This window comes from Andrena cerasifolii, chromosome 8, assembly GCF_050908995.1.
Source record: "Andrena cerasifolii isolate SP2316 chromosome 8, iyAndCera1_principal, whole genome shotgun sequence".
Classification (NCBI taxonomy): Eukaryota; Metazoa; Arthropoda; class Insecta; order Hymenoptera; family Andrenidae; genus Andrena; species Andrena cerasifolii.
The window spans coordinates 6,926,355-6,946,891 of record NC_135125.1 but is presented as its reverse complement, the minus strand read 5'-3'; the positions used below and the strand labels follow the sequence as shown (position 1 = coordinate 6,946,891).

The window sequence follows — 20,537 nt, the reverse complement described above, 5'->3', positions numbered from 1 at the left end:
TTTATCTTCCTCGATAGACCAAGCGCGGCATCCACGGTTCTATTTCATTTCACAGCATCGTGCTGCTGCTCTATCAGATTACCAAAAAAAAAAAAACGATCCGAAAGAATCGCCGATCTGCCTGTAGTATAACTCCTAATCAGATCCATCTAATCTAATGGAAATATACATAAGCGGTCGATCTGAGCGACGGTATCGATCGGCCGGGATCCACGTGGACACCCAGAAGTGTGTAACTGTGCCGGTGTGTCGCGCGTAAAAGGTGCCAAACGATAATAATTACCACTGCCCCCCCAGGAACCTCCGTATCACACCGCCGCTGGAAAACGTGCGCGTCTTTTTCTGCCAGTGGCATTGAGGCCGGCCTGTCGGCAACACGCGCGTCCGCGAGCCAAAGTCCACCGAATCCGCGAGTCCCTCTTCGACCGTTCCGCTCCCCAGAACCCTAACTAACTCTCGTCGTTGATCCTCTCCGAAACATGCTAATCAGAAACCCCGCGCCCATCTTCCCGCCGATGCCGCCCAAATACCACCTCGGATGACACACGCCACGAAGCATTCCTCATCGTCGCGGGCCAAGGGGACGAGCGTGCTTCGCTTGAAAAATGAAAGCGCGTCGCCGCGGCTCTGAGTTCCTTCCTCCGTCGGCTTTCTAATTACCATAAGCAATTGATCCGTACCGGGCAATGAATCTCGAAAGCGGGCTCCCGAGGAGCGCGAGCCAGCCGGTTCTGTGAGGCGCGCGAGAACTGCCCCAGGAAGAGGAAGCTTCTTTTCCGGATCCTTCCACGAAGAGACCGAGGACTTGGAAACGTGAGTGCTTCCGGCAGAGACGCGAGCAGGCCGCGACGGAGTTGTTTGTCCCGCGATCGTGCCTCCTTAACGACACAGGAAACGCGCTATCTCTCGTCGAGATTAGATCGTACATCTCCTTTAAAGCGTTGTTCTCGCGCCTGGCGCGCGGCTATCTCCTTACCAGTTGCTCGATTTTTCGCGAGAGAGTCGCCGTGTCTTTAGCCGGCGCAGCGCTGCTTCTGCGACACATACACAACGGGGGAATTGGAGCGAGAACGTTTTTACCTGGCCGCTGATTCATCGTCACCGGGTAATCGTAATCTTTGCTTAGGTTGACGTTGTCTCTCCCCCTCCCCCCCTCCAACCCCTCCCTCTCCCCCTTCGGCTTTTACGTTACACGATCGAGGAATCGACGAGGACACGGCCGAGCGCGCGATAACGATAACTGGATTTCGCGGGCGGAGGTGCGAAGTCATGTGTGCCCCCGCGGTTTCGAGAATATTTTCCGCTGACCGTTCGCCGTCCAGATTCGACGGAACTCTCGGGCGCCGTCGAATTTAATGCGATGATTTGTGAAAAGACTCGAATACGTTCATCGATAAAAATAGCTGTTTGACATGTGATCGAGCAGGGCTGTCAAGCTCGCTGGAAAAAGCAGGAATGCTGGATCGGCGATAAAGGCAACGGTGATAAGGGGCCAGGCGTTTCGTAGATAAGGGAATAGGGAAATGGGGGGAGTGTACTCGTCTTCCAACGACCGCGAAAAATTGCATAGGGAAAAGATGACTGGCACGTATACACTGATAACGATTTCGCATTCTAACAAGGGAAGATCCCCAAGCCGGATAGTCAAAGTGTTATGAAACTTTGGTGATGCGCAGAAGATATTCAGATAAGTATTGTGCAATTTTTCTTTGCTGCTCAAATTGACCCCTGAATATCCGATTAGTTACCGATTTTCTGTTATAACTCGAGAACTGTAAGAGCTGTGAGTTACTGAATGATAATCCTAATTAAAAGAAGTAACTTGTATCCGAGAACTTTCTCTCTCTCTCTTACAGTTCGCGAGTTATAACACAGAATCGGAAAATATCCAGATTTTTCAGGGGTTAATTTCAACCCCTTAATGCGAATTTGAACGGCAAACAAAAATTACGTGATACATACCTACATATCCTCTATATACTCCCAAAGCTTTATAATTTTTTTAAGTTCCCGCTGGGGGATATTTCCTTGTAAGCTACGAGTGGTTAAATCCCCTTTTTTCTTTCTACTACTACCGATTTTTGCAACCACTGCTGACGCAGTGCTCCGTCCGTTGGTAGACGGGTGTTCAATTTTTTATTGAAGCCTATCGATAGAATTCTATGCTGGAAATTGATCTTCGATCGAGCTTCGGGAAAGGTGAGAATCTCGGGAACTCGCAATCGCGAAGCTCGCTGTATCCTTTTCTTTTATTCGCTCGCTCAATGGCACATGGACTAAGCGACGAGGATCCAGGTGTTTCTAACAAAGCGGTATCGCGCAATGTGTATTTTAGAAAGAATATTGGAAGGATTTACGATGGGAGGAAGTCGAATAAGGCCAGCGTTTCGAGGCCGATTTTTTCCCGTGCATTTGCACGATATCAGGATGCAGAGGAGCCTTGGAGCTCGATGATTATCGGTACAGAATAACCACGTAGTCTCGATCGCGACGTGCCTCCGAGCTCTCGAACTGAGACTCGCCGGTCCGAATACAAGGGAATTTCGAAGGTGGAAAATGGAGAAGCGGATCCAGCGAGGATTTTAATAAAAGTAGAATAGGAGTCGTTAGATAAGAAGCCCGTACCTGTACCGCCTGTTGACACTGCGTCTCTTTGTTATCGGCTAGATAAGATTTCTGCGTCTTTGTCGAACTTGAGGCATCAGTTTCACGCGCGAATTCGCGGAGTGCAGCTCTCATCACTCGCCCCAAAACATTGCATTCTCCAGCGTCGCCCTACGGCTCTGCCTCAACTTAGTTGCTCCGAGTTCCAACGCGTATCCCAGCGCTCACCTTCGAGCTCCTCCACGAAGCACGTTTTCCAATCTGAAAGGTGAGTCCCATAAATCCACGTCGTTCGCGTAGTGCGCGTTTAGTCCGGCAAAATAGAAGAAAGGCTTAGGAAAAAGACGCGCCACGCCAAAGAGCGATGCTCAGTCTTCGAGTGTGTTTATCTTGATGATCCGATCGATCATTGGAAACGCTGCTCGGCCAGATAAAATCGTCGCGATAATGTGCGCGATCCAATTGCATTTCACCGGGAGGGCTAAGTTTGTATAGATAAGGCTTCCGCGTTTCTGCTCGCAGAGCAAACGTCGCGCCGTTAGGTAATCCCGTTGTGCAATTAAGCTGGCTCGCGGACACGCTAAACGACGTCCTCCGTGGGCCAACGGAAGAGGAGCCTAAGATTTCGTGTCCTCGGGGCGTATAGACCGTCAGAGGAAGGATTCGTGGATGTAAGCGTGCTAGTTTTTTTTTTTTTTTTCAAACGAGAGGAACGAGACGAGAGCTAGCGTTGCTACTCTTTGCTCTCCCACTCATCCTCGGGGAATTCGGCCGCGATAAAGCGGACGGGTTGAGCAAGGTAATTAAAAGGAAATCAAACATGATAACGGGGACGAAAATATTGGCGTAGGCTAAAAATACGCGGCTAGTGCCGGGGAAACTGGATCGAATCCGCGGCTGACGTCTATGGGAACGTGTCAACCGGACCACGTGTACCTGTCACTATTACGTTCGCGGCAATTACACCTGCGAGTACAGTTGATTAAACGAGACGATGATTAAAGGCCGTTTAAACGGAATTGTTATGACAATGTTTCGCTAACCCAGACCTGTTCGCAAACACCGGCAAAACGATCCACGTGTGCGCCAATTAGCGATCGCGTTAACACGGCGCCTGTGTATTAATGCTTCCAAGTGTGGGCGCTCCCCTTCTGCGTGCAGAATGCTTTTTTAAACGAGGACCGTTCGATTTTCACAAATTGCTCGATGGATATTGAGTAGAATGCGGAGGAGCTGTAACTAACTGTCGCCTTAACATTTCGTTGACACTCTGGGTGTGAGCCACCCATAAGCTGACTTTGACGCTCTGTACTGTTTTCAGTACTTAGAATATCCTGGATATTCGTGGAATATCTCTGTTTTTTTCAATTACCGAAATAGCCTATCTTCTATGCGCAAAATGAATACCTTTTTTCCAAACCCGACTTACAAACTATTTTTTCCCTCAAAATAGTATATCTGAAAAATAACTCTGTAGATTTTTAGCTTCTAATATTGAAATTTGTAAGAGTTACAATTTTTTGAAGATTTTTTTCGTCTTTTCAAGACATATGGTAATCCGGATTTTTTTTTACATAAACTGTGATAAAATTTCAATCAAAACACGTTTGGAATACATTCCAGAGACCTTAAAGTTGACCCACGATTTTTTTCATAACGATTGGATTTGTTAGATGAGACTGGCAGTCGTTCAAAAATTGCTTTGGGTGTGAGCCACCCAGTATGTCAAAGTTGATCGAAAAATTCGGTGTGACAACGAAGGATTAACCATTCGTTACTCGCGCTGTTGTAAAAGCTACAACAGTTGTGAATTATTATTTTTCTTCTGCCTGAGAGCGACCAATCGGTGTCGAACATTTTTCTAAATTCCAAAGTGGAACTATTCTGTGAATGCAAAAATACTTACAATAGTAAACGTTTACTTACTCTGCTCCGTCCTTTTGCTTTTTAATATACAATTATTTTTAAAGGAAAGTCGTATTCTTAACTTAAAAAATTCAGAATACCAAATAAAGCAAAGAACAGATCAATTTTTTTTAAAAAGAACACGATGAAAACGATGTCATAAAAACATCGTTTTAAAACAGGACGCGGGTGACGAAAGGTTAATGAGAGTTAGACCGAGGATCGTAAAGTATTTGGCAGAGGGAAAGAGTTACTCATCGACTTTTACTGTTGCCCGTCGATACCCGTTGAAAAAAGCACAGCAGTGGATTTAATTGCCTACAATTTACAGCGCCCGCTTGGAATGTGAATGATTCCAAAGCATCCAACGAATGCCAATTACCGGTGGCGTATATGTAAACATAAAAAGCGTATCGATTTATTACGATCAAGTGTCCGGGTGCTCCTCATTTCTCGCATTCGAACGGCGACAGCGGGCTCTCCATTGTGTAATGAAAGTTACGAAACGATCGGTCGCGCATGGCTGCAGAGAAACGTCCTCCCGGTTATGTAAAATAATAAAAGGAGTAGAGCGGCGAAAAATTAGCGGGGGAGAAACGCGGGGGAGACAAATGTACCACGACACCGTCGGTACCAGCTTCAATTATTCCCTCGGACTTAATTGCCAGCCTCGAAAGAGACGGGAAAATCTTGGTGGATACGCGATCGTGGCGCAGTTAGATGGGATCGCGACGGAAAGGAACGATTTTCCAGGTTCCTCGGTGATTTGCTCCACGTGTCGAACGGATACCTTGCAAAAGATGTACGCGAGGTATCCGCGGCTGTATCTTCGCCTCGTTTAATCTTTATTGTTGTAAACATGCAAATTGTCTACGCTTAAACACACGACTCCCTCTATCTCATTCTCTCAGTTTTCGCAAATGGTCACGCAATCGAGACGATCCTCGGGAAACAGTATTTAACACCTCTTCGTGTGCCGGCAGCTCCTTCGACAAACACGCTGCAAATAATATTTGGGGCACATCGTGCTCGCATGGCTAGTCAAATACCCTTATCACTCTTGACGCTGTATAAACCGATGGCGTTCTCTGGTAACCAAGAAGTTTCAAGAATCTTTTCCCTCAGTGCTCTTAGCCTGCAATGCATCGTCGCGATTCCTTTCAAAGAAACCGATCTTCGGAGCATCGGTAACATTCAAGTGTCTCGAGCAGGAGTCGAATGAAACTGTTAACTTTTATAAATAAAAGTTATTTATCGAAGTTTTAAGTTTTAAATCATTTGTTTCCTGGTTTAAGCTAACTTTGTACAGTAACACTTCAAATCTGTTATAAGAGTTCGGTTTGCACAGTTATTTTATGTTCGATTAATAAAAGTTCTGGAGGATATAATTCCTTAAAGGAAGGATAGCAGGGTAAATATGGAAGAGAAAACACGCAGTGATTTTTATATAATTATTTTTACCGAACGGTTTAAGCTTTCGACTTCAGATCTATCTACTCCGTAAAATTTTCAGGAGATCTGGTTGTCAGAACTTTAACTTCTTCAGAGCAGGATAAATGTTCCTGTTTAACTAGAACTTTTTTCTACTTCGAAGAAAATAAAAGTTTCTTATTTACACAAAAATTCGTGGAATAAAAGTCTCAGTTAATACACTGCATCTTATAACAGTTTTCTCGGGACAGAAAAGGTAATAGATTGATAGAATTAATTGCAAATTTTAATAGTTTCATTCGACTCTTGGTCGCAAGTGATAGATCAGTGATCGACTCGCGCTTCCGTGAAGGTAGATAAAGCTTTCCCCTCGTTTCTGAATCACCAATCTGTATCGAATTACAGAGAGTCTAACTTTTCGCGAACGCGCAGGTTTATTCGCTGAAAACGGCCAAGAAGCTCGCGATATCACTCGCGATAAGATCGGTGCAGACGACAGCCGCTTTATTAACGCCTCAGGCTCACTCAACACTCGGCGTTTTTAATACAGCGAGACTTGAATTCAATTGGAGTTGATTACGTAAAAGGAACTACGAACTTACGTCCACCAACTCGGCTTCAAAATTGATCATCTTCGTTGACAAGTGTTTTTAGGATCACCTGCTCCCCAAATCGAAGACACTAAAATGGGGGAAAGGCTTCAAGGGGGAATCCTATTCTTTGGACTAAGAACATAGCAAAATTGGAATTTTTTTTTAAGAAACCAGCGATTCGATTCATCTGAAATTTGGACCACGTTTTGATGCATCTTTGAGGAAGCTGCAATTTTTTTTTTACTAATTTTTAACCATAGATATAGTAGTTACGCATGATCGACTATCGCGCCGCGCAAAATTCGCCGGCCGTTGGTGTGCATGATATTTATCTACCAGGTAATCTGAAACAGAAAAATGAAACGGCGTTTTATTTTATACATATGTAGCTTGAAATTGGTGAACCAGCAAAAAACAAAAAAAATTATTGACCACTGTGGAGAGTTTTCGAACTGAAAGATCTGAACCTTTAATTTTTGCAATCCAATTTTGCGCCAATTTTCTTATGTAACAAAAGAAATATAGAACCTACTTAACGGTATTCTGGTTCATCGAATTGAAGCTAGATATGTACAAAGTAAAACGCCGTTGCATTTATCTGTTTCAGATTACCTGGAAGGTAAATATCATGCACACCAGCGGACGACGAGTTTTGCGCGGCGTGACGCATAACTCTTACATTTGTTATTGTAAATGAATAAAAAAAAAACTGCAACTTCTTCGAGGATGCATAAAAACGTGGTCGAAATTTCAGATGAATCGAAATGCTAGTTTCTTAAAAAAAAAATCCTAAATTTTGCTATGTTGTTAGCCCATAAAATAGGATTGCCCCTTTAAGCGTCATAAATTCACGGCTGATTGCGAAGTAGAAAAATTTCGATCGCCATGGTCAGGCGTTTGGGAAACTTTTCGACACGGAGACGCCTCAGGCGCCTGCCGATCGGAACGATAATATCCTCATCCTGAGAATGTGCTAATGTGTTGTGACGTCAGCGCGCGATATATCGTGCAACGAGCGTCATTAGCATAAGCATGTGACCAGGGGCTGAGGCGAGCGTGCCACGTGCTCGCGTTAAACTTCCGCTCGCGGTGTTTCCGCGGGTCCGTCGATCTCGATGGGCGGCCAGTCCAGGAGAGAAGAGAAGAGCGTACGCGCGGCCACTGGAGCGGTTTAAATATTATCGAGAATCCCCGTGGGTAATCCGTGCAAATAAACCGCGTTCGAGGAACGCGAGCGCCGGACAAATATTTGCGACCCGCTCGCGATTTTCGTCGTAATTAATGGACGCAATAAAGCGATGGGTCCGCGGACGATAAGTGTCGTTATCTTAATTAAACGTGACGAGCGTACAATTGGACCGGAGTCGTGGTTGAATCAGATAAAACAGCCCCCGCGATTCGTCGCGGCGAGGAAATAATTGCACCAAAGAAAGGGGCTGAGTTTCAGCGAGATTCACGCGTTATTGGAGGGTCGAGGAGGTAATTGATAAGGTTGTGGTTTCAGGGGCGAAAAGAGTGTGCTCCCGACATGTGCTGGACGAGGAAGGTATGATGAGGTTCTCGTGCTTCCCGAGGCCAAGCATCCTGGGTCAGAGGGGCAGCATCAATCTCGCCCCTCTGCCAGGTAACGACGAAACGAGAAGCATTCCCGGTATAGGCATAGTAAGCGATCATTTTCGAGACTGCGGGGGGTGTATGAGAGTGAGACAGTGGGGAAATTGTTTCTGTATGATTTCTTGCAGAACGGAAGTGCAAAAAGCCCCGTGGTAACGAGCTACAAGCAGCCTGGGGAACCGGACCTTACTCACGGCGTGGTGAGTAATTCCAGTTTAAAGGGACCCAGGTTTTATTAAGGGAGTATTCTACTTTGATTGATCGAAAAATTAAGCTATTTTTAAGGTTTTTTCCCTGAGTAAATACAACATATAATGAAATAAATCTTTTTGGTATTTATTAAACTACTCTTGTATTATTCCAAAAAAAAAATTAAAAAGGATATTTTTAATTTGTGTTACTTGTTTTTTTACAGCGTCAATATGGCGAATAAACAAAAACGGTATGTTTGTGGTGCAGGTGATTTCTCGGCTTAGGCTTATCTGAAATAAAAAGAATCGAAAAGATTCTTACTCTGTATGAGGGTTGCTATCACCTGTAGCTCAATTAACAATTTTTGTCGAAAAATAACCGAGATTTTTGTTCGGGGAACATTCGAGAAAATACCATTTTGGGGAACTTTTTCTTTCAAACCGGCGCTATTTTGTTATTTCAGAACAAAAATGGTTAATTGAGCTACAGGCGATAGCAACGCTCGTGCAGATTAAGAATCTTTTCGATTCTTTTATTTCAGATAAACCTAAGCCGGGAAATCAACTGCACCACGAACATATCGTTTTTGTTTAGGTGCCATATTGACGCTGTAAAAAATAAGTAAAACAAATTAAAAATATTCTTTTCAATTTTTTTGGTATAATATAAGAGTAGCTTAATAAATACTAAAAAAGATTTATTTCATTATATGCTGTATTTACTGAGAAAAAAATCTTTAAAAATAGCTTGATTTTGCGATCGTTCAAAGTGGAAAACCCCCTTAACCCCTCGTGGTCACACCGATTTATAATCACAAATTGGTCACATGGGGTTCGCTGAAACCCAGTGCCATCTATAAGTTACCATTATAGTATTTTTGAATCTTTCAATTTTTGAGTGATAATTGGGATGCGATACACCCCGGATAACCACGTAGGGTTAATGCTAAGAAATAGCAAGTTTAATAGCTTCTACACCACTGATAATTATAAAATTCTATGTTTTATAGATACGACCGTTACCTGGTGCAGCGGTTACAAACGGAACTGGCCCACCCCTGAATTCCAGTGGAAAAGGCAAGGCGCCACCTCCTCCCAAGCAGAACAGCAACCACCTTCCAACTCACCAGGAAACCGAGCAGGAAGATGCGAGAACGTCCGATGGCTCTGACCAGCTCACGAAGAACCCCAGGGGAGGCGTCATCGGCAGGACCCCGACGCCACCCTCCGCGCCCACCCCCGTCTATGAGAAGGACGCCAAGTAATCCCTGAAAAAGAGAAATATTAGTTAACGTCGGATTTGAATGTCTTATACACTGAGGAATGGATTTCTTTTGCTTGTAGGAGTATCAAGCAAATTAAAAGGGCCATTCTGGAGAATGAGTTCCTGGGCAACCTCGAGGAGAACCAGGTGGAGGCTCTGGTGTCCGCCATGTACCCTAAACAGATACCACCGAGCACCTTGGTGATTCGAGAAGGCGACATAGGTAACGAGCGTGTACCCTTGAGTAATTAATAGTGTTGAGTGGACGCTGAGCTTCTGATTTTAATGTAGGGTCACACCTTTACGTCTCGGCGGAGGGCGAGTTCGATATCTACCAGGGTAACAAATTCCAAAGGAGCTTCGGCCCCGGTGTCGCCTTCGGGGAGATTGCACTGCTGTACAACTCGAAGAGACTTCGATCCATCAGCGGTAAATCGAGTTCCCTTTATCCGCGGTTTCTTCATAATTACCGATGACGAATTCAATGGTGCCTGTCTTCGAACTTTCAGTGAAGAAGGGCGGGAAGGTATGGGTACTCGACAGATCCGTGTTCCTCACCGTGATGATGAGGACAGCCCAGGAGAGGGTGGAGGGAAACGTCAGGTTCCTCAGACAAGTTTCCGTTCTCCAGAAGCTACCAGAGCCGAAGGATCACTTGCTAGCCAAGATTTCTGACCTCATACGGGTGGCAAGTATTTCTTTGCTCTAAAAGACTCGCGCAGCCAATTCGTTTCTCCAATATCAAATTAAAAGAGAATAGATCAGAGAAAATGTGTGCCTCTTCTAGGAGTTCTTCCCAGCCGGGGCTAAAATAGTTCGACAAGGCGAGAAGGGTGAGAAGTTTTACATAATCAGCGGGGGGAACGTGAGGATCACGAAATACAGTGACTGTTGGGAGGAAGAGGAAATGGTGGTCCTTGTGAAAGGTCAATACTTCGGGGAGAAGGCCCTGTACGACGACGAGGGTGAAAATCGCCGACACGCCAATGCCATTGCACTCGCGCCCGGCGTCGAATGTTTAACCCTGGATCGATCGTAAGCTTCTAATATTTATCGACCCTCGTTCACCCACCTTACGCAATAGACAAACGGCGTAACGTCTGTTGAATTGAATCCAAGATCGTTCCTGAATTACTTGGGTGGCCTCGACGAGATACGGAACAAGGACTGGCTAGCCGAGTACGAGAAGCAGAAACGATCACTGACCCCGAAGAAGTGGACCAACGAGTACTCGAACATCACGTTGGCTGACTTAGAGACCAGAGGCACCTTGGGAGTTGGAGGGTTCGGGCGCGTCGAGCTGGTCACCTTGAAATCGGACACCGAGAAGAGCTTCGCGCTGAAGAAGCTGAAGAAGAAGGTGATGGTCGACCAGCAGCAGCAGGAGCACGTGTTGAACGAGAAGTACATCATGGAGGCCTGCGACTCGCCATTCATATGCAAGTCAGTGTCTCACGTAGAAGTGACCCTTGGAAGGAGCTTCCTTTTCACTTATGACTCCTCGTCCTGTTGCAATTTAGACTCTATCAGACGTACAAGGACTCCAAGTACGTGTACTTCCTGATGGAGGTGTGCCTCGGCGGAGACGTTTGGACGACGCTTCAGAGAAGGCGGTACTTCGACGATGTCACAGCGCAATTCATGGTCGGATGCGTGGTGGAGGCTCTGGACCACCTTCACTCTTTGAACATCGTCTATCGAGACTTGAAGCCGGAGAACCTCATGCTCGACACTCGGGGATACTTGAAACTGGTAAGCTGGACTACCAGAGTTGAGAAGAAATTTATGAGACTTAGGGGAGGCCGGGGCTAAAAGTTCCGATTTCGATAAACCATAAAAATGACTGGAAAATAATGTAGTTATTCTCTTCACTATGGACTAATTTCTTGTTAAATTTATTATATCTTCTGATTTTAAGCTTGTGTTGAATATATTGTAATAGGTTTCCCATAGAAAGTAATTTATTTGTGGCTGATCGAAGCGGTACTTCTTACCCCTACATGGGGCAAGTTGTTATCGCATTGGGGTAAGTTGTTACTATGATATAAGAGTTGCCTTTTAATGAAATATTTCATTTTCTAATGAAATAAAGCAGAATTTTATTAATAATGGTTATTTATGAAGGTTCGGACCAACAAAAATGTATTATCTTTAAAAGAAAACCAAAAGCGACAGTTTTTATTTATCTTTACGCATAACTTCGATCGAAGTCGTGTCCCTTTCCGCCTTTCATTCATATGTTCACATCTTAAAGCACAGCGGAAACAATTTATACATTTGCGGTAGGTCTGTGACGATAGCACCCCCAAATTCGAATTTTTGGAAAAACTCAACGGCATTCGTTTGTCCATCGTTTGCCCACGTTTGCCCATAAAAATTTTTTTTTTGCCCACCCTCCAAAAAAAGTTATGAACAAAATAAAAAATTTGTCTTCATCACCCATCATGAATGTATTTCAATTTTTTAATAGAAGGATACGAATGTACCCGACCTGGCCACGTTTGCCCACTCTCAGATTTCATTTGCCCACCCTCCAGAATTTAAATAAAAAATAAAAACCGCGAAAACATGGGTATAGATGAAGCGATCGCGTTAAAGTTCGATTATTCTCGAAAATATTATCAAAATCGTTCTTTCAACGGTGCAGTTCGTTAGTTTAGATGTAGAAGAGATTTGCCCATCCATTAATTTCGTATGCCCACCCTTCAGAATCGAATTATTAATGAAGATAGCCAAGAAGTGCGGTACCCGTTAAAGCGATCGCGTTAAAGTTCGATTTTTCTGGAAAATATTATCAAAATCGTTCTTTCAACGATGCATATCGTTTGTCCAGATGTAGAAGAGATTTGCCCATCCATTAATTTCGTATGCCCACCCTCCAGAATCGAATTATTAATAAAGATAGCCAAGAAGTGCGGTACCCGTTGAACCGAATACCTTTCCGTTCGTTTTTTCCCGAATGAATTATCAAAATCAATTGTACTTACCGTAAAGGTTGAAGGTGTTTGGTGACATGTTATCCAAAAAATGTTGCACACACTTCTTTCTCACTTTATTGGAACGACACTTAAATTTGTATCGCTCATCGAACACTTCACACTTTTCACACATCTGCAGCATGTGCAGAATAACACCAGAGTGGTTATCTAGTCATTTTTCACTAATTACCGCAATGATATCGCACAACGGAAAATAATATAATCTCACAGTTACTTCACAAACCGTAAATGAATGCACGGTCTTGCAAGAGTTGCGTCCGAACTCTGTAGACCGACCGACTTTCGTGCGTCGTTGGAAGGAATTCGAGGGTATCGCAGACATCTGTTTACGTTTCGGCACGTTCGATGACGACACGCAGTGTTGATACCCTAAAGGGTAGCAGCGCCGAGTGCCACTGCCGAAACGTAAACAAATGTCTGCGATAGTCTCGAATTCTTTCCAACGACGCACTTCTTGGCTATCATTATTAATAATTCGATTCTGGAGGGTGGGCATACGAAATTAATGCATGGGCAAATCTCTTTTACATCTAAACTAATGAACTGCATCGTTGAAAGAACGATTTCGATAATATTTTCCAGAAAAATCGAACTTTAACGCGATCGCTTCAACGGGTACCGCACTTCTTGGCTATCTTTATTAATAATTCGATTCTGGAGGGTGGGCATACGAAATTAATGCATGGGCAAATCTCTTTTACATCTAAACTAATGAACTGCATCGTTGAAAGAACGATTTCGATAATATTTTCCAGAAAAATCGAACTTTAACGCGATCGCTTCAACGGGTACCGCACTTCTTGGCTATCTTTATTAATAATTCGATTCTGGAGGGTGGGCATACGAAATTAATGCATGGGCAAATCTCTTCTACATCTAAACTAACGGACTGCATCGTTGAAAGACCGATTTTGATAATATTTTCTAGAAAAATCGAACTTTAACGCGATCGCTTCACCTGTACCCTTCTTTTCGAGGTTTTTATTTTTTATTTAAATTCTGGAGGGTGGGCAAATGAAATCTGAGAGTGGGCAAACGTGGCCAGGTCGGGTACATTCGTATCCTTCTATTAAAAAATTGAAATACATTCATGATGGGTGATGAAGACAAATTTTTTATTTTGTTCATAACTTTTTTTGGAGGGTGGGCAAAAAAAAATTTTTTATGGGCAAACGTGGGCAAACGATGGACAAACGAATGCCGTTGAGTTTTTTTAAAAAATCGAATTTGGGGGTGCTATCTTCATAGACCTATTTGCGGCGGGGCAAGTTTTTACGGTAACAACGTGCCCCAAGTCACGGTAACAACTAGCCCCTACCGACACATGTAGCAATTTCAAAGACTATTCTGCTTATACATGTATTCAAACGATAAACCCTATTACACCATGTTCTTAAATGTCATTTGATCCATAAGAACGATTCAATCTATAATATCGACGTTAAATAATTGAAATAGACCAAAATGTAATGATAGAAAAATTTTTACTTATCTGGTACGCGACTAATAGGTCCTTGCTTACAACCACACAATTCGCTGTCGCGGACGCAATTAAAATGGGCGAGAGAGTGGCGTGATCAACGCACGCGGAAAAAATAATTTAAAGTACAACGCTCTTTTTATTTTGAAGATAGAGCCGTCGGAACAACTTACCCCCGGAACTTTTAGCCCCGGTCTCCCCTACAGCGACGGACGAAAGAAAGTTTACAATTTTTACAATCGCATAACTTTTTTTAGAATTAATCTAAACGACATAAGTTTTTTTTTAGTAGCTAGAAGGATTAGTTTGCTAAGTGGCGTGTTTCGTCGTTTTTTTAACTGTTTCTCTGCGCCTGTAAAATTCAGAAAAAAAAACATTTGTAGATTGAAGTAAGATGTATGCGTGCCTAAAATTTCATCAAAATCGGTTAACGTTGCTCTGAGCTATAAACACTTTAAGATCGCAGAATAAAGTGGAAAATCGCGAAAGTCCCGAAATCAGCGATTTTAGCTCAGAGCAACGTTAACCGATTTTGATGAAATTTTAGGCATGTATACAACTTACTTCAATCTACAAACGAGTTTTTTGAATTTTCATTACAGGCTCGCAAAAAAGGTTTAAAAGAAGACCTTTAATAATTTTTTTTTGCTATTCCGACCAATTGCATTTTTCTTCAAAACGATGAAACACGTCACTTAGCAAACTAATCCGTGATGATGAGGACGGAAGTACAATCCTTCTAGCTTCTAAAAAAAAACTCATGTCGTTTGGACCAATTCTAAAACAGTTATGCGATTTTAACAATTGTAAACTTTCTTTCGTCCGCCACTGTATCTTTGCTTTATCGACTGACAAATATGATATTCTTCCAGGTTGACTTTGGCTTTAGCAAGAAAATCGGACCTTCCAAGACGTGGACCTTCGCAGGAACGCCAGAATACGTGGCGCCAGAGATTATACTGAACAAGGGACACGACAGGTAAGTGATTTCACTAAACATGCCCTAGATTAGAAACGTAGAACTCGTGGAAGAAAAAACGTCCCCTGATCCAACGATTTATCGATCTACATTAAAGGTCTGTGGACTATTGGGCCCTGGGGATCCTGACTCACGAGCTCCTAGTTGGCAAACCTCCTTTCCGAGGCGCTGACCACATGACCACTTACAACAAGATCCTAAAGGGCGTCGAAGTGGTCGGTATACCGAGTATCGTTAGCAAAAACGCGAGCAATCTTATTAAGAAGCTGCTACGCCTGAGTCCCTCGGAACGTCTCGGGTACCAGAGGAACGGTATTCAGGATATTCGAGACCACAAGTGAGTCTTTCGCAAATACGACCGTCTAAACTTTCAAGTGAATACCAAATATTCTAACAAAATTCTGCACGTTCAGGTGGTTCTCTGGATTCAATTGGCAAGCCCTGCAGAGACTGTCTCTGCCAGCACCGATCGTTCCAACCGTAAGCCACAATTCTATCCATTAATTACAGAAAACTGATCTCGAGTTTCCTTTGGTAAAGTACCTGCTGACGATTGGTACGCTGTCGGTGGATGTTCGCAGGTGAGGAGTCAATTGGACACAAGGAATTTCGAGAGGTACCCGCCGGATCGCAATATTCCACCGGACGAGTTCTCTGGATGGGATGTGAACTTCTGAGAAACATTTCTCGATAACCACGCGTCTATGTGCCTTTGAACGATGACAATAGCGATCCGCGGACGTTGCCACAGACGGTCATCGTTTCAGACAGCAGCTTGCTGATAATGGGATTACTGCTAGCTCCGAACAGATTTATGTATTGGTAGTTCTCTGTTTAAACTCTTCATAGGCGAAACAACGCAGTGTGTTAATTGACCTAGCTTGTAACGATTAGAGTGTAATTAACAATTCGTATGCTGACGTTTGTAGAACGGAATGATACTCCACGATCGACCACAGCGATAATTATAACCATTACGACTACGAATTCATAATAAATTTATACCTACGAACTCCACTAACTTGCTTTCTTTATTTCGCACTTCCATGGATTCTTTTGCAAACGAAACGCGCGAGGGAAGAACCTGCGTCGTGTTAACCCTTCGTGGCCACGCCGGGTGTATCGCACACCAAGAGCAAATCCCGAGTTCGACTGTCGCGCCTTTATGAATTCCAAAGGGGATTTGTCGCAAAGAAATATCGCTTCTTTTCAATAACCTTGGAAATTTGCTCTTCTTGAACTACAAATTTCATCGTATCAGAATTTACGTTTCTAATAAAAGACTATTAGAGTATGAGTGTTGCGATAATGGTAACTGAAAAATGGCGCAGCGGGTGCAGTGAACCCCACGTGACCAATTTGTTAAAACCACCACTGCTCTTCCATTATTTCAATTACGGATGGTCTGCTAATCGCCGTCCGAAAAAAAAAATGCGCTGTTACATTCTTGCTGGCTGTCGACGCTATCGTACTTATCAAACGCATTCGCTAAGCCAGTTTACTCATAGACAGGCATTGCAATTCATCAAAGATAAGGCCGATAGGGTCTATCGATGCTATTAGACCGCAGTCGTTTGACAATATTCTGCGTGCTAATTACGCGAAAGAAAGATCTACAGATTTCAATAATCAGTGCAGTGGAAGATACAGTGTTATACTACTTTCTCTCTCGTTCAGCTCTCGTTTATTGAACCTAGCGAACTGTCCTCGGAGACTTCGCTGAATGAGAATTTCGCCCTTCGATTAGAGATCCTCAGCTTGCGACAAGACCAGCTCACGATGCATTACCTGTGCTTTAGGAAGGTGTTTCGAGCCAACATCCACTTATTCAGCCCCCGTCGACGCGACAGCGACGAATATTACAGAGAATTGGCCCATCAAAGGAAACGCGGGGTGGTCGGTGAGGTGAACGTGTCCTCGGACACTCCGATCACCGTCTTCAAGAAGGACGAGAAGTAAAAGGCCTAAAGTTTCTAAATTATATGCTACATTTCTTCAGAAGTGCAGGGAATTCACTTTCGCGGTGAATTGCAGGACGAAGAAGCTAATCAGGAACGCGATACTGCAGAATAAGTTCCTGGAGGACCTGGACGAGTCGAGAATAGAGAACCTGGTGTCAGTGATGTACCCCAAACACGTGAAAGCACACACGCGAATCATTCACCAGGACGAAACTGGTGAGCAATCGCACGTTTCAAGCACGCTCATTATCAATCGATTACGATTATTCTATTTCCAGGCTCCCACTTGTACGTCTCTGAGGAAGGCACGTTCGAAATCTACGTGGGGAGCACGTACCATGGGAGCTTCGGGCCTGGTGTTGCTTTTGGGGAGCTAGCTCTGTTATATAACACGAAGAGACTGTGCTCCATCGATGGTACTTAAAGTCTAATCCTCGGAACTAACAAGGGAGGCTAGGCAACCAGAGAATTCGGGAAATTATGCGCGGGAGTAGTCCATCCGCAGGACAAACCTATTTCTTCTTGGTGAAGTTTAAACAAAAGTTGCACAAGTGCAAAACTGCGTAAAAATAATTATCGACAAATCCATACTTTTCAAGTTACCCCCACCTTGATTCGATAATTATTTCTACGCGGTTTTGTAGATATAAAAAAAAAGATGCAACTTTTATTTAAACATCTTTTCGACATCTCTCACCGTTCTCGAGATATTCCGCGAGAAAGAAAATTCTGCATTGTTTCAAGAAATAAAGAAAAAGTAGGTTTGCGTTACGGATGAACATTTCTACTTGCACAGAAAGTTGCATAATTTTCTGAATTCTCGGGTTGCATAATTCCCCTGTAAGTTGCACTTGCTAGTTGGAATATTTTTATAGTTAAAACTCTTCTGAGAGACTTATTTATTTTCCAGCCAGTACTAATGGAAAGGTCTGGGTGCTGGACAGACACGTGTTCCAGACGATAATGATGAAGACCACCGAGGAGTCCATACAGCACAATCTTCAGCTACTTCGAAAGATCGAGGTATTCAAGGGTCTCGCGGAGGAGGTTCTCGTGAAGATTTGTGACCTGATAGCAGTGGTACGTAAGAGGTGGTCTAGATTGCGATGATCCCAAAGGGAGCATGGGACTTCTGTGTTGCTTCAGGAATTTTATCCTGCTAACTCGTACGTGATACGAGAGGGGGATCAAGGGAACAAGTTCTACATCGTCAACGGGGGTAGCGCGAAGGTGACGCAGAATAAATCATACGGGGCGGAACAGGAGCTGATGATCCTCGACAAGGGTGATTATTTCGGTGAGAAAGCACTTTACGACGCTGGAGGACCTCGACAGGCGAACGTGATCGCGATGCCTCCTGGGATGGAGTGTTATACCATTGAAAGATCGTAAATTGATTGAGAAATTCGTATGAACACCTTCTACGCTGGATTATCTCTCCAATTTGTTTAAAGCTTTAAAGTGACCATTTGTGCCCGGCGACAGAACGTTTCTGGATTATCTTGGCGGGCTGGAGTCGATCAGGAACAGAGACTGGCTGGGATACCAGAATGCGAAAGAGACTGGGGATTGGGAGCCCGAGTTTCAGAATTTGTCTCTGTCTGATCTGGAAGTCGAGACGACGATTGGAGTGGGTGGCTACGGCAGGGTGGAGCTGGTGGTAGTAAAGTCAATGCCCAACGTCAGTTTCGCTCGAAAGAAAATGAAGAAGTGCTACATCACGCAGTGTGGTTTCCAGAAGCTGATATACAGCGAGAAAAATAACTTGCAACTGTGCAATTCGCCCTTCATCTGCAGGTAAGTAATAGGAAGGAAAGGAGAAGCTTTATTTAGAAGAGAGACCATCTTCTACCCTCTTCGAAAATAAGGGAGGAGACTGAGTAGCAGGTGTATTCGAGTTTAAAATCAAGCTGTATGAAATCTTCCAGGCTATATAAAACCTTCAAAGACAAAAGGTATCTCTATCTCCTTATGGAAGCGTGTCTTGGGGGAGACTTAAGGACACTTTTGAACAGAAATGGAAGATTCGAGAACACGGAGACGCAATTCATTGTCGCCTGTATTGTGGAGGCTCTGCACCATCTTCATTCACTGGGCATCGTCTACAGGGACTTGAAACCGGAGAATGTCGTGATCGACAGCAAAGGCTACGCAAAATTAGCAAGTTCCACTGCCTCGACCAAAAGACTAACTACTTCAATCGCCTTCGCTAACTCAGAAATTCTTTTTACAGACCGATTTTGGGTCCAGCAAGAAGATAGGGCCTCACAAGACGAAAACCTTCATGGGAACGCCTGAGTATTTAGCTCCTGAGATTATTCAAAGCAAAGGATACAACCAGTACGTGTGTCCCTATTGATTCCACTTCCCATCGAGACTAGAATCAAATTAAAATGATTATTTTCTAATTAACGAAGGGCTGTCGATTATTGGGCATTGGGGATCCTCACGTACGAACTACTTCTGAACCGAACACCCTTTCAGGATGTTAACGACATGGAGATGTACAACAGAATTCTTGAAGGATTCAAGGATACACTTTTACCGTCAGCCGTGAAGAGCGCAGCGAAGCATTTCATTAAATCTTTGTTGCAAGAGGATCCTATTAAAAGGATTGGTTTTCTACGAAACGGCGTGGCCGATATTCGAAATCACAGGTACAATTTTATTGGTATACTTTGGGGCGCGCGTATGTTTTCTATGATTACTTCTTATTCTTTTGAATTCGTTCCAGGTGGTTTCAGAACTTCAATTGGCAAGAATTACAGAGTCAAACGATGCACTCTCCTATTGTACCCATGGTAATTGAATATCTACTTTCACGTATCGTTAAGACAGATTTCTTAATTGAATTATTGATTATTCGCAGGTAAAAGGCTATCTCGATCGAAGAAACTTCGATAGGTACCCACCTGATTACCAGGCGGCGCCAGTTGATTACGCTGACTGGGATGCGAATTTTTAAACTAACGCCACATTGCAATTAATAAATTAATAATTAGCTTGTTATACATATACGAAATCTTGTACATATGCATCGCCCTCTCGCCTTCTATACTCTTAACTCTACTTTACATCGGTAACTATATACTTAAGTCTAAGTAATGTAATATGAAACTGATTAAATATGATTGAAAAGTAATTTATAAACTCACTTTACTAAACTATGGGCCTGCAACCATAACCGGAGGGACTGACAAAGAGTTGCAAGAAATCTTCGAGCTGCTTTTAGTCGCCAGTGAATCAGTGATATTTGGAAGCTATCCCTTCAATACACAGACTGCACAATAACACCACGAAACCAGTGACCCCCACTGCTTGTTTACGTTCGCCTAGTATGTACATCGGCACTAAACGCGCGAGTGGAGAGGGAAAGGATCGCACTCGGTCGAGTATAATCGTCCGGCGTCGTCCTTATCGACGAGTATCGATAATATTGCGACATCCTTCGAACGATCATTCTTGTAATATCGAAATAAACTCTCTATATTTTAATAACTTCAAGTACAAGTTTCT

General features: G+C 43.5%; 2 protein-coding genes across 7 annotated transcripts; both read left to right on the top strand.

The window, feature by feature from the left end:
• The first annotated feature begins 342 nt into the window (after positions 1 to 342).
• Positions 343 to 16,077, top strand: LOC143372166 (cGMP-dependent protein kinase 1). 4 transcript variants are annotated; one of them, XM_076818120.1, is made up of 14 exons: positions 343 to 813; positions 8,038 to 8,195; positions 8,276 to 8,347; positions 9,349 to 9,599; positions 9,683 to 9,825; positions 9,894 to 10,031; positions 10,112 to 10,290; positions 10,390 to 10,637; positions 10,722 to 11,045; positions 11,123 to 11,354; positions 14,954 to 15,060; positions 15,158 to 15,397; positions 15,474 to 15,540; positions 15,642 to 16,077. In XM_076818120.1, exons 2-14 carry the CDS (start codon positions 8,082 to 8,084, stop codon positions 15,735 to 15,737), a joined length of 2,211 nt encoding a protein of 736 aa, XP_076674235.1. In that variant the 5' UTR covers positions 343 to 813; positions 8,038 to 8,081; the 3' UTR covers positions 15,738 to 16,077. The 4 variants fall into 4 exon arrangements, with proteins under 4 accessions (XP_076674235.1, XP_076674237.1, XP_076674234.1 ...); XM_076818122.1 differs by lacking the exon at positions 343 to 813 and adding an exon at positions 1,085 to 1,105; XM_076818119.1 differs by lacking the exon at positions 343 to 813 and adding an exon at positions 2,716 to 2,872.
• Positions 16,078 to 16,632: 555 nt separating this feature from the next.
• Positions 16,633 to 20,163, top strand: LOC143372167 (cGMP-dependent protein kinase, isozyme 1). Of its 3 annotated transcripts, none has more exons than XM_076818124.1 (11): positions 16,635 to 17,015; positions 17,095 to 17,237; positions 17,300 to 17,437; positions 17,932 to 18,101; positions 18,168 to 18,409; positions 18,507 to 18,818; positions 18,932 to 19,181; positions 19,255 to 19,361; positions 19,439 to 19,678; positions 19,756 to 19,822; positions 19,891 to 20,163. In XM_076818124.1, the coding sequence occupies exons 1-11, from the start codon at positions 16,840 to 16,842 to the stop codon at positions 19,984 to 19,986; spliced, it is 1,941 nt and encodes a 646-aa protein (XP_076674239.1). In that variant the 5' UTR covers positions 16,635 to 16,839; the 3' UTR covers positions 19,987 to 20,163. The 3 variants fall into 3 exon arrangements, 2 of the variants coding, with proteins under 2 accessions (XP_076674239.1, XP_076674240.1); XM_076818125.1 differs by having other exon boundaries at positions 16,638 to 17,015; positions 18,950 to 19,181; XR_013086236.1 differs by lacking the exon at positions 19,891 to 20,163 and having other exon boundaries at positions 16,633 to 17,015; positions 19,506 to 19,678.
• Positions 20,164 to 20,537: the final 374 nt, after the last annotated feature.